Source organism: Phaethon aethereus, assembly GCF_964289735.1.
Source record: "Phaethon aethereus genome assembly, chromosome: Z".
NCBI lineage: Eukaryota > Metazoa > Chordata > Aves > Phaethontiformes > Phaethontidae > Phaethon > Phaethon aethereus.
The window spans coordinates 43026373-43039349 of record NC_138577.1 but is presented as its reverse complement, the minus strand read 5'-3'; the positions used below and the strand labels follow the sequence as shown (position 1 = coordinate 43039349).

The window sequence follows — 12977 nt, the reverse complement described above, 5'->3', positions numbered from 1 at the left end:
AAGTGCTGTTCTAGTTTTCAATAGCCCACAAAAACCACTTGAAATCATTCTCATCTTTCAATAATTAAAAAAAAATTAAAACAAACAAACAAAAATATTCAAGGGGTTATGTATCCAGTGCTCATTGAAATTTAAAAGACTGTAACTCATTTGGAGAGTGTTTGTCTTCAAGCAGACTAATTGATAAATTTAAGCTTTCTCCTGTGTGATCGACAAATCAGCATAAAGCTTTCTGTCCTGGACGTTAAAATGCTTTTTGTTGTTTTTTTAAAATTATTTTTGGTTTGGGATTTTTGCAGCATTTTTTGGCTGTATGATTTTAAGACTATGGTCTTGCATAGATGACAGGAAGATGACCTGTATTCTGTGTGCTCAACAAACAGTTTCAAAAGATCTGCTCAGAAAAAGAAAACAATATCCTATCAATATAAACTCATCTTTATTTAATTTCTTTTCTTTCTCTTTTTTTCCCCTTAGTTCATCTATTACTAAAACTTGCTTAATTATTTAAAACAGACTTCTCTATTGACTTGTTAATAATAGATTACTCCTGCTGTGGAAAAAGTGAGGCAAATTCATGTCCATGAAAACACTTCACTTCTGGAGTTACCAGAATTGAGAAAATCCTGCAAGTGAGAACTCAAAAGTTTAAATAAAATATACGCAGCCAAAAACAACAGAGAAGCAAAACAATGCAGCTCAGTCCTGTTCTACCCGAAAGGCTTGTTTTCAGCTCTGAATTTGTACTTCACAAACCACCCATGTATGTGGTTTTACTTTATATTAGGGTTTATTCTAACACTGCACCACTTCAAGCGTCTGCAGAGGAACAGAGACTGTGAACACTGATGAGAGGGATTTGCAAAACCAAAGTCTGGCAAGCAGCAAAAAACTGTGCCCTGCAGGTCAACAAAACTCGGCTTTCAGATCTAATAACCCCATGGATGACTGAATGGACCTCAGAAACAGATCATGGCATTCTGTTCTGAAATGGAGAACTTCCCCCTCCAAACTACTGTTTTCCCCTGATTATGGCAGAAGTGGAGCAAGCAGCCTACTCTTCTTCTCTGGACATAAGATGACAGAAATGCTCCAGCCCCAAAAAATCTACTTGAGTTTGTACCTTTCAGTGCTTTTCTCAGCAAGTCTCTCTACTTCCTCAACTAAGCAACCCACTACTCTCAAAGCTCTATGACATTTTAAAAATGCTTTTTTAAGCCTTCCATATAGTTTACAGAATATTTAATTGTATTCTGAGATATCTACTCCACCAAACTATTCCCTTTTCCACTTGAACATGTGTTCATCCTTAAGTCCAGATCCATGTACTGCAGATGTCTTCTATTTAGACCTTTAAACACCACTACTTCTGTGCTTGGCCAGGCACTTCCACAGCAGATTTCTCATGGAGAATCTGACAGAGAAGAATGATGGGCAAGAGCTACCTAAACGGGATACAGGCTTTCCCCTCCAGTGAGATAACATTGTACATCTAGAAGAACACCTCTTCCTAAAGGGTATCCCCCTCCACCACTCTCAGACATGTACATACCATAAGCTCCATGGTGTTCTCCAGCTATGAACATTATTCAGTACAATGTGAATAGATTCTCTCCTGTTTCACACTCAGAAAACACAAGCTATAGTTCCACAGCCTTTTCCATCGTGGGTCAGTTTCCTGGTATCACATTATTGCAGTTGTGCAGTTCTAACTGCTATTGTATTTGAAAAAGATACCCTTACAAGGTCATATCCAAGTGATGGTCTGCTTTGCTTTAAGAAGTTTTCTGATAAACAGATTTTGGAAATATATTTCAATTGTTTGTATCTCATATGTGTGGCAAACAAAAAAAAAATCTTACTGCATTTATTCAAAGGACACTGAGATAATTTTTCAGCTTTTATCAAATGCACAAGCACAACAGCTTCCCCACAAACTAGATGTCCAGACAAAAGTCTGCTATCTGCTTCCTACATCACAGGACTACCAGAGTTTATTACAGTAGAATTGTCCATCGGTTGTGAGCAATTTTCTTTTTCGTATACTTACAAAACATTTCTTCTGAGCAGAAATACACAGGAATTACTGAAATGTCTGGTGGATTAAACTGTGAATAAACCTGGAAACAGGGTGTCTTAAAAACAAACTGATACAGCAATATGTAGCTTTCTTACCATCGCAGTCATTGCATGTCTTTCCTAACATTCCTAACATTCCTTTCCCAAATTATACCCATCTGCAGGCCAGCAGAACACTTCTGGATTGTTAGCTTCTCAAACTAGTCTATGGACACTTCCAACTAATATTCTGCTGTATCATCCAAATGCTCAGTACTGAGGAGTGACAGTCGCTTTCTTGTGAAAAAAGGCAAAAGAGGTCGTCATATTTAATGAGTCTCAACTGCAAAGCATTCTTCTGACTCCCTGGCTTCATTGCTCTCTCATGGAGAGCTCCTAGCTAAATAAAAAGTGACTTGCTATTTGGATCTAAAGAGGTCTTACGAGTTTCAGTATCGTATGATTAATAATACAAAATGATTACAAATATTTTCAAGTAAGTTTTATCTCTAAAAGCAAAACAGTTTTGTTAAAAAACAATGTGGGGACAATTATCAAAGCAGACCTAAAAAATGACTGAAGCACCCAATTTACATCACTTATCTGCAGCTCCTTGATACTTCTGGGGGAAGAAAGAAAAGGGTTTACACCTGAAGGTAAAACAGTCTCTTTACGTAACTCCTTCTTCTTTCAAGGTCAGTGTTACAAATCAGACTGAGTAACATCTCTGGCATATACTGGGTACACTGAAAAGCTCCTGTCTGAGATCCTGTTTCTTTCTCAAGGGAGATAGAAGAAAAATCTACATTTAGATGAATGGGCTTCAACTATATTTTTATTATAATTGATCACTCATGGTCATTTAGTCAACAAAACCTAATTTTGTCCAATTTACTGGTAAGCAATTCTAGGAATGCTTCATTAAAGAAAGCAGACTGTTCATGAATTGGCATCTGAATTAAAGAAACCAGTAAAGCAAATATGCACCTCAACCTCAGTGAAAAATAGAACTCCTACCTAGTCCCAAGTCCGCTCTTCTACAACATGTATTCCCCTCAATCTGCAATAGATTTTCTAAACTATTTGCTTAATTTACTTCCTCTTTCCAAGAACACAGATTGTCTGCAGAGCTACAATCATTGTTTATCTTTGCACTGACCTATACTGTCATTATACATCGCTGTTTTGATTGCAGCCAGCACTGAAAATCTCAGTCAGGTTCTCAGCTGACTAGCAATGAAAAATGTCGAATGAGAAATTAACTTCTGATGCAAAACAGGAACCCCTGTGTACTTCCATACCTAATGTAGATACAGACCAATGGAAACAGCTGTTTTGTTTACTATATGAACATACCAGGCTGACTCCTACCAGCACACTTCAGAAAAGTTAAATTCTGCAAGGTGCAGAAAGATTTTGGAGAGCAGCTGGAGCATCTCCAGGAAGGACTCAGTGCTTGCAGGATCCCCAAGCTAATGTCACTGAGACCATCATGGTACTGGGTGTTACAATCAGACAATCTGGAAGCAACAGGAAGTTCTTTGATCCTCCCAGACAAAGATAGCACTTACAAACACAGATAATATGGTGAACAAAATGTATAGCAAAAGAGTAATGTGATCTATTTCAAAACAGGGAGAGAAATAATTAGAGCTTTTGGAAATTTTTAAAGAAGGTTAAGTTAAAAAAAAGTTGTTCTCCGATACAGAATAATCTTGGAAGATTGCTTTAGCCCTCCACATGACTGCTAATCAATTCTGTAACATAGAATATAGACATAATTTAAAAAATATTTGTAAAAGTAATTTTTGCAATATAGTTTCTAAAAATAAAGTTTAAATGAAACTGAAGAAACAAAAAAACAACCCAAACATACTAATCACTGTATGTTTCTAACCGTTTTCAAGGAAAAATAAAATCTGGAAGCAACATGTCTCAATTGGCTTGTTATCAAGCAAGCTAGAGTTAACCTTTATACATGCAAATGTAGGCATAGCTGAGGTATGTTCTTTGTCAAGGAACAAGCTGACCATCCTTGAAGAGAGTGAAGGAACTTCTAATCTCGATTTTGCTTCAGATCTGTCCTTCAAGAGAAGAACATCCCGGAGCATGAGTGAAGTAACTGTGCAATTAATCAGTATATTTAGAATAGTCAGCCAAAAGCATGATTAAGCTGTAGCCTTAACCGAACTATCCTCATAGGTCAAGACGACCCCAGCCTGGGTCAGACTCCCACCCCCCGGCATACGTAGTATGTCGAAATGGTTGTGTAACCATATGTAAATTAACTTGCCAATTGGTGTGAGGAGGGGGCTGAGTTAAGGCAGTGGTTATAGATAAGAATGTTTGTGAGAAATGCTGTGAAAAGTCCCCAGGTGTGCTAGCTTTCTGTCTCTGCCAACTACCACCCAAACTTGCACAACTTTGTAATAAACTGATACCTCATCTCTGTTTGTGAAATTGGCTTATTGCACACCAGGTAACATATTTGTCTTTTCAGACAATAGCTTCCTGGCAACCCAGATAGGACCGCCATAAGGCCTTGCCCGGATCAACTTCCTGCAACCGTCAGGGAGCTGAGATCCGACCAGATTCCAGCGTGCACCAGCCTCTTGTTCGGGGACTCTATCAGGCCCTCTCCCCTGCTGGAGCAGTAGGTCACAGAAAGGTGCAATGTTTAAATCGATATATTGATTTCCAGGATAGCAAGGAGATAAGAGTATTTGGATTATTAGTTTTGTTGGTATTGGATTTTTCTGATAAAAAAAAATAAAAAGCTGGCAGTTGGTATTGATATTTAGTTTGGTAGAACTGATCATAATATACACGTAGATGCCTGGGTGCTGAGTGTATAAGGTCCTACGTAAGGGACTTTAACGATAATATGGGGACCAGTCCTTCATCTGAGGTCTTTCCTTGCTCTCCTTTAGGATGCATCCTTAAGAATTGGGGTAAATTTGGTGGGGATCCCTCAAGAAAGGAAAAATTAAAATGTTATTGCATGCAATGGTGGCCAATGTATAAATGGGAAGATGGAAAAAAATGGCCAGCTATAGGAACTGTGGGGAATAACACTATATTGCAGCTGATGTTATTTTGTTGTCAGACAGAAAAATGGGATGAAGTCCCATATGTAGATTTGGTTTTCACAGTATTTTATTTATTGGACAATCAGCCCCTGACATTCTAAAGAAATTACAGAAGGTTGATGGAGTTTCAGGAATGTCCATTCCCCAGTTAACTGAAATAGCATACAAGGTATATAATAATAGGGAGGAAGCGGAATAAGAAAGCAAAGGGATAAGCAGAAGAATAGTAAGATGCCAGAAAGTTTTCTGGCAGCAGCTACAGTTCAAACTACCAATCAGAAAGGAAGAAGTCATGGGGCGAGCTACAGAAGAAAGGATTACAGGGCGAGTTGTGGAGAAAGAGGTTGCGGAAGGGGATTTAGTCCCAAACCCAAAACAATGACTACTGGACTTCTAGGATCAAATCACTGTGTGTCTTACTGGCAAGAGGGACATTAGAAAAGAGAGTACCCAAAGTTGAACCAGCAGGACATCTCTGTGCCAGGGCAGGTGCCAGAAGCAGATTTGTTAATGATGGGAGAACTAGATTCTGATTGACAGGGACTGGGAGTAAATATGCCAACCTCCCCAGCCGAATCCCTGGTTCCAGTAATGCTGGGGAATGAAGCTGTTAATTTTTTAGTGGAGACTAGAGCTGCATACTCTGTTTTGAATTCCTGTAAGGGATCTTTAAGTAAATTGTCTACGCCAGTGATTGGGGTCATGGGAAAGTGAGAAGTAAGGCCTTTTAACTTACGAATTTTTGTATACGCCAGAGTGCCCCTTACCTCTCATGGGATGGGATTTACTAAATAAATTAGGAGCAGAAATAACTTTTGGTAAAAACAGAATTCGCGTATGTGTCCCACAAGATAACGCTTGGCAGGCGCAAGTTTATCTGTTACAGGAACCTTCCAAAGAACAAGAGGAACCAAAAGAACAAACACCGGCAGAAATTACGGATGCAGTAGTCCCCTTTGTATGAGCATCAGAGAAACTGTGGAGAGGTAAATCTGATGAACCAGTGAAGACACAATTAAACCCAGGAGCAAAACTGACGAAAACAGCCAGGAGATGTTTGCGTTTGAATGGGAGAATCCTGTTACAGGGCAAAAAACAGCTGTGCTGGACTGTGCTTCCCCAAGGACTTAAGAATAGTCCTACATTGTTCAGTAATGTACTTGACAAAAAATTGGAACAACGGCAAGGTAGGAATTCATCAACTACTTTACTGCAGACCATTCAGCAGGTATATACCAGTCAAATGGACTTGAAAGATACCCTCCTGGAAGATCCTGACTAGGAATTGTATACTGATGGGAGTAGCTTTGTAATTAAAGGAGAACGAAGAGCTGGATATGCTGTCATAACTTCGGAAGGAGAATTAGAAGCAAAGCTCTTACCAGCTAATACATCAGCTCAAAAAGCAGAACTGATTGCTTTAACCTGAGCCCTGGAATTATCAAATGAAAAGCAGGTTAACATTTATACAGATTCAAAATATGCCTTTGGGGTAGTGCATGCTCATAGAACAATTTGGAGAGAAAGAGGACTACTCACCTCACAGGGGATTCCTATAAAATATAGTTCTGAAATTATGAGATTGTTGGAAGTGGTCAACAAACCTAAAGACGTGTCAATAATGCATTGCAAGGCCTATCAATCAGGATACACTGATGTTGTTAGAAGAAACAAGAAGGCCAATGAGGCTGCAAAAAGGGCAGCATCATCGATATGGATAGAAGTATTAGTTCCAGAGAAGTCACTGAACATTGAAAACCCCAAACACAGTCAAAAGGAGAATAGATTAGCTGAGTTACTAAAATGTACCAGAACGGAGGTATGATGGTGGATCACACCACCTAGGACAAGGCATAGTTACCCCTCCGGTAATGAAGATATTGATGGAGAATAAGAGCGCTTATATGTGAATTGATGCTTTTATTGAAGCAGTAAAGAGATATGTGATTGGGGTAAAAACAGTACTAATTGCTAAGAGTGTTGTACAAAAGTGCGTAATTTGTCTTAAGAATAATCCTAAAATTCAAAAGAAATGCCCTCCAGGTGAGGTAAGAAAAGGTATAGTACCTGGGCAATACTGGCAAATTGACTTGTCTGAATTACTAAATTGTAATGCATATAAATACCTATTGGTATTAGTGGACACTTTTTTGGGACGGCCTGAAGCTTTCCCGTATCGAACCAACAGGGCAAGGAAGGTGGCTAGGATATTGTTAAAGGAAATAATCCCAAGATTTGGGATACCAGAAGGGCTCTCCTCAGATTGAGGACCCCACTTTGTTGTGGAAATAGTGTGGGATATATCCAAGTCCTTACGAATAAGATGGGATCTGCATACAGCCTGGTGACCACAGTCAAGTGGTCAGGTAGAGAGAATGAATCAGACACTGAAAAGACGAATAGGGAATCTTTGTCAAGAAACACAACTGAAATGGGTAGAATTGCTGCCCTTGGCACTAATGAGAATTCAGGTAACTCCCAGAGTTAAGGATTTAGCCGTTTTGAAATTTTATGGAAGACCTTATATGGTAAATCTAACTGGAAAGTCAGATCAAATGCATGTAATAGGTAATCAAATATTAACAGAACACCTCTTGTCTAAGGGAAGGGTCCTTTCCTCCCTCCACAGGTGCGTACAATTGAGGTACTAGTACCTTCAAGCCAGGAAACTGTGTATCTCTGAACTTGGAAGGGTGAGCCTTTCACGCGAAAGTGGAAAGGACCATACTTGGTACTCCTGATGACGAACATGGCAGTAAAGGTGAAAGGAGTGGATTCTTGCATACATTATACATGAGTCAAAAAGGCCCTGCAACAAGAGTGGACTTCTACTGAAATGTGACTCTTGAGGTTGAAATTTAAATGGACCTAAGGACTTTTGGCAAAATAAGTACTGAAGTATGTTGTAAATAAGGACATAAGGATTGATGATTCTGTACTGGGTCTGCTGTAACAACATAGTGTTGTTTTTGCAAAGTGTAAGAAAGAAAGGTACTAGTCGGGGGATACTCCTCTGTTACCTTTGAAGAATAAAGCAAGCTGTAGGACAGGACGGGGAATCAGGAACTCCCTGGAACCAAAACTTGTTTCATAAAGTCGTTATCAGGGTGGGAGGATTTCCATGGACTTGAAAGAAATTTGGAAACAAACGAAAATATTACATGAAGTATGGAAGGACGATACTTATGGATTTGGAGAAGTTGTTAATTACCTGACTTCCTGGTTCCCTAACTTGAGGTTATGCGTTAAGAAAATAGTGGCAGTTGTGATTATAGTTATTTTTGTCTGTTTATATGTTACCTTACAATATATATCCAAGTGCTGTGTTCCATTAGTAAATAAGATTTTGGAGAGGATGAGACTAATCTAAGTCTACTAGTTAACAAGTCTCAAAGGGGGGAATTGTTATCAGGCAAGGAAGCGTTAACCTTTATACACGCAAATGTAGGCATAGCTGAGGTATGTTCTTTGTCAAGGAACAAGCTGACCATCCTTGAGGAGAGAGAATAGTGAAGGAACTTCTAATCTCGATTTTGCTTCAGATCTGTCCTTCAAGAGAAGAACATCCCGGAGCATGAGTGAAGTAACTGTGCAATTAATCAGTATATTTAGAATAGTCAGCCAAAAGCATGATTAAGCTGTAGCCTTAACCGAACTATCCTCATAGGTCAAGACGACCCCAGCCTGGGTCAGACTCCCACCCCCCGGCATACGTAGTATGTCGAAATGGTTGTGTAACCATATGTAAATTAACTTGCCAATTGGTGTGAGGAGGGGGCTGAGTTAAGGCAGTGGCTATAGATAAGAATGTTTGTGAGAAATGCTGTGAAAAGTCCCCAGGTGTGCTAGCTTTCTGTCTCTGCCAACTAGCACAACTTTGTAATAAACTGATACCTCATCTCTGTGTGTGAAATTGGCTTATTGCACACTGGGTAATGAATCTGTCTTTTTGGAGAACAAGCTTGTATGTGTTTTTCAGCAACTCAAAACACTATGCTCCAAAAATCTATTCCCATTTGTAGAATACAAGCCTTTTTGAAGGCAGTTAAAAAAATCAGAAGCCTGCCATAGATCTATATGGCATGTGATCTTTTTTCACCATCTGAATTCCCTCTGCAGAGGCCGAGGTGTTTTGGATAGTTCTGATGCTTTCCTAGAAGGTTTAAAGCACCAAACAACACACAAAATGTTCTATCTTTTGGTGTTCTTCCAAAAAAACAAAGGTCACAAAAAACATTCCAAAGCTCCAAAGAGAATGGAGCAGATGTTTGCAGTGAAGTTATCCTTGAAGTAATAGCGTGGGTCCATATGATAGACTATTTTTGGCCAGTAAATTTACCTACCAGCTCTTTTCATATCAGGCATAAATTTAATGCAGTTAACAGTTGTTGATGAGTTTATTTTATTAGATATGCAGAAAACCCAGAAAACTTCAAGTAAAGATTATCATACAGGCAGCTGGAATGACAAATTGTGAACTGATTCTGGTCCAAGTTAAGCCTCATGCCAAAAGTACAGAGTTTCAGAAATGATGATGCTGTAACTTTGAACAATAGCCTTAAATACTTTGGTTGCTGGAGAGTAAATACGCTTTACAGTGATAATGTAATATGCTAAGGTTTTTACCACATTTCTAGAGCCTGCAAGTGGACAAAAAACCTGCAACTCTTCTGGAATATGAATCTGATCTATGATACCGTCATAAAGAATATTAATGGATTTCTGATGGAACTATTAGGATTGTTATGTGACAGAAAATGAAACTTAGAAACCTAGAATTAACAGGAACACACAAGGGTAGATAGTAGAAGACAAAGTGTTCAGTAGCTCTTCTAAAATATCCCATGGTGGTAAAAAATGTAATAGCATTTGTTTCATAAAAAACAAGTAAAGAGCTTCATGTTACAAATTCTTATATAGTATAACTGGGGTCAGCAGTGCTTCATAAAGAAAAATTTGGCCCACTCACAATGCACATGCTTACCTCTTACACGTCCTCTAGATTACAAATGTAAAACAGACAAAGCACTCCGTACTTTTACTGAAGGGTGAGTCACAGAACAAGAACGAAATGCACCCTCCTTCACTGCCATGTATGTCACAATTGGAAGAACGAGACATACCTAAAGGTGAGAGCTGAAAGCTATACTCACATCTCCATCTAGTGGCCTCTGGTCGTCAGAGTCCCTGGTTGGACTGATGTCCTGCCTCATCACCCAGATAGGCTCCTTAGGTTCATCAGGGGTATAAGGAGAACGGATGGTCCTTGTTTTCACTTCCTCAATAGCCTCTTTAATGTCCTTGATGGCCAGTGAAATTGCATCTCTCTTTTCCTTGCTGTACCTCTGTACAGATTCTCCCGAGCTGGATGTAACCTGAGAACCAGCTGGGATCTGGTCATCATGCCCGCCATCAACAAGAGCATGACCATGTTCCAAACTCTGCTCTGCCTCCGGCATGTCTTCAGCTGCCTTGTCTAAGCTCTGGGAGCTCATGCTCTGCTTCACCTCTGCCACAATCTGATCAATGTCCTCCTCTTGTTCATAACTGTCCATTCTTGGGTAGGGCGCAAACTCTGCCTCCTTCTCAGGGCTGTCAGACTCTCCGTCAGACCGTTCATCATAATGGTGAAGGCGGGCACCAAGTGCCTCCTTGCGGTAAGTGTCGGCTTCTTCCCTCTCACGCTCATACTGTTGGATTCCCTCCCTAACATCGAGGTCTGGTGTATCTCCTATCTCCTCATACACATGCTCCTGCAAACCATAGTCAGCGTAAGGCTCAGCATATTGTTCATCCTCTCCTCGGTGGAAGAGCCGATGTGTGTAGACATAACCCGAGTAGGCTGCATTCATGGCTTCCTCGTGTTCAATGGAATGGAAATGTAAGTGGTTGGGCAATGCTCGATTATGAATGGCCTCGCCATGCTCAGCCTCAGCATTCTCCGTGTACTCCTCAGACTCAGGCCTGTATTGCACTGCATATGCACTCTCATCCTCATTTTCCTGAACTCTCTCTGTGTCGTAACTGTCCTCGACTGTGGCTATCACATCCCCTTCTGCAGTATCCGTGTGATTGTGGAAACCACTCTCAGTGCTGGCTGACCGAGCTAACATCCCTTCCTCCTCCTGCCCAGACAGGCCCCCTTGGCTGCTGTTTGTAAGCCTTGGGTAATGAGTTGCATATCGCTGCTCCTCTTCCGCTTGTGAGTGCTCCAGGTCAGCCTCCACTGACTCGTTCACTGCTCCATTTGCTGGCTCTTCATTTACTTCCCCCTCAGGTGGCCCAGCCAAATGGTTCATGGCAAGTTCTGGTAGGTAGGTCACTTATTCTATTGACATTCTGTCTATCACAGCTGGAAAGAAATAAAAAAACACTCTGATGTTACTCTTAAAAAAAAAGTGGTCAATAAACAGATGCAACAAAAGGCACCCTTCCTTCCCCAGCAGACAAATGTTTGACTTCATCATCTCTGAGGTCAGGCAACAGCCAGCACAACAGTATGTCCTCCCATGCAAATGATCTCCAACGGCAGCAACCAACAACGAACCCCTTGGGGACTGTACTTCTCCCTTCTATGGACAAATTCTTTGTGGAAGAATAATTTCCAAGCAACTTCTTGGAGATGCTTCTATGGACTACTGTGGCGTTTCGATTACACTGGCAGGCACATGTTAGAAAAGCTAAGTTTTGCCAGGGGCCCAAGCATGGTAAAGATATGACAGAAATATTCCACCTTTGCTCCACTGCTCTCCCTACAACTCACTAACTTGGTGCAAAGGAAGGATGCTGTAATGCAAAATGACAGATTTTGTCCCATCACAGCAGTCTGCAATTGCTCAGATATGTGACAGCTATGCATACTACGCTGCTTCACTATCTTCAGCTGAGCTAGTTACCCCATGCACTTTTAAAAAATCGTTAGAAATAAAAATGCACTCTCAGGGTATGTGAAGTACTTGTTCCTTCTCCCTAGAGAAACACATGACAGCTAGATACCATATAGTTACCTTCGTGGAATGTACCTATAATCACTTAAGATGGCTTTTGCACCAACCACCTTTCCTAAAACATGGAGAAGACATTACTAATTTTCATAATCATAACCATGTTGAGACTAGTGAGGCATCTTAGCCTTGCTGACTTTGACTAAAAAACTAAGAAGATAATTACTAGAGAGGTCTGCCAATAATACTAAATATGCAGGTCACAGAAACAGGAAAACCCCACAAGAATACAGATTAGCTTCTACAAGTTTCATAGAGCAAACAGGCCTATCTAGCTCAGAACGTTTCATTTTTATCTAACAGCTTCAGCTATTTTGAACCTTGCCCTATGTTTTTAAATTGTAGTGTCATAAAAAGGACATTTTATGTCCTTTCAGGTCCCAAGTCAAACCACATATCCGTAAAATACAGCTCTAGCCTGTGACTTATTGATAAGTACCAAAAGAAAAAGTACCTGTTGGAAGACTTCTAATTTGAAGGATCTACAAAAGCATGTGTCAATTATCAGTTAATGAAATTAATGTGAATGTAAAATAGAACTTGAACCAAATCTACTGAACTGAGGCAGGGAGGCTCAGGTGACACTTTGCTGACTAAATGAGCTCTGTACAAAAAAGCGGTGGGAATAGCTTCCTGTGATGAGAAAGCAAACAGTGATTTCAGTTGCCCTCTATTAAAAAAGTTGGCAGGCAGGCAAGGCTAGGTGGGAGTTACTTGCTCTATACTTCCATGGAAAAACTAGTGGGTGCAGCTTCCAGCTCAGTGAACACTTCTCGTCGTCTTTGTCATGCCTGATGTTTTAGCCGTTAAAACTTAAGAGTCCTCA

At 40.2% G+C, this 12977-nt stretch overlaps 1 protein-coding gene across 2 annotated transcripts in view; it reads right to left on the bottom strand.

Annotated features, from left to right (window-relative positions):
* The window catches only part of APBA1 (amyloid beta precursor protein binding family A member 1), a gene marked incomplete at its 3' end in the record, with an annotated part of 42040 nt that extends 30344 nt beyond the window's left edge, over nucleotides 1-11696 (bottom strand). For both annotated transcript variants that reach the window (XM_082013405.1, XM_082013406.1), the window contains exon 1: nucleotides 10301-11696. In XM_082013405.1, the coding sequence (XP_081869531.1) occupies nucleotides 10301-11446 (1146 nt within the window). In that variant the 5' untranslated portion in view covers nucleotides 11447-11696. The remainder of the gene's footprint in view (nucleotides 1-10300) is intronic.
* Nucleotides 11697-12977: the final 1281 nt, after the last annotated feature.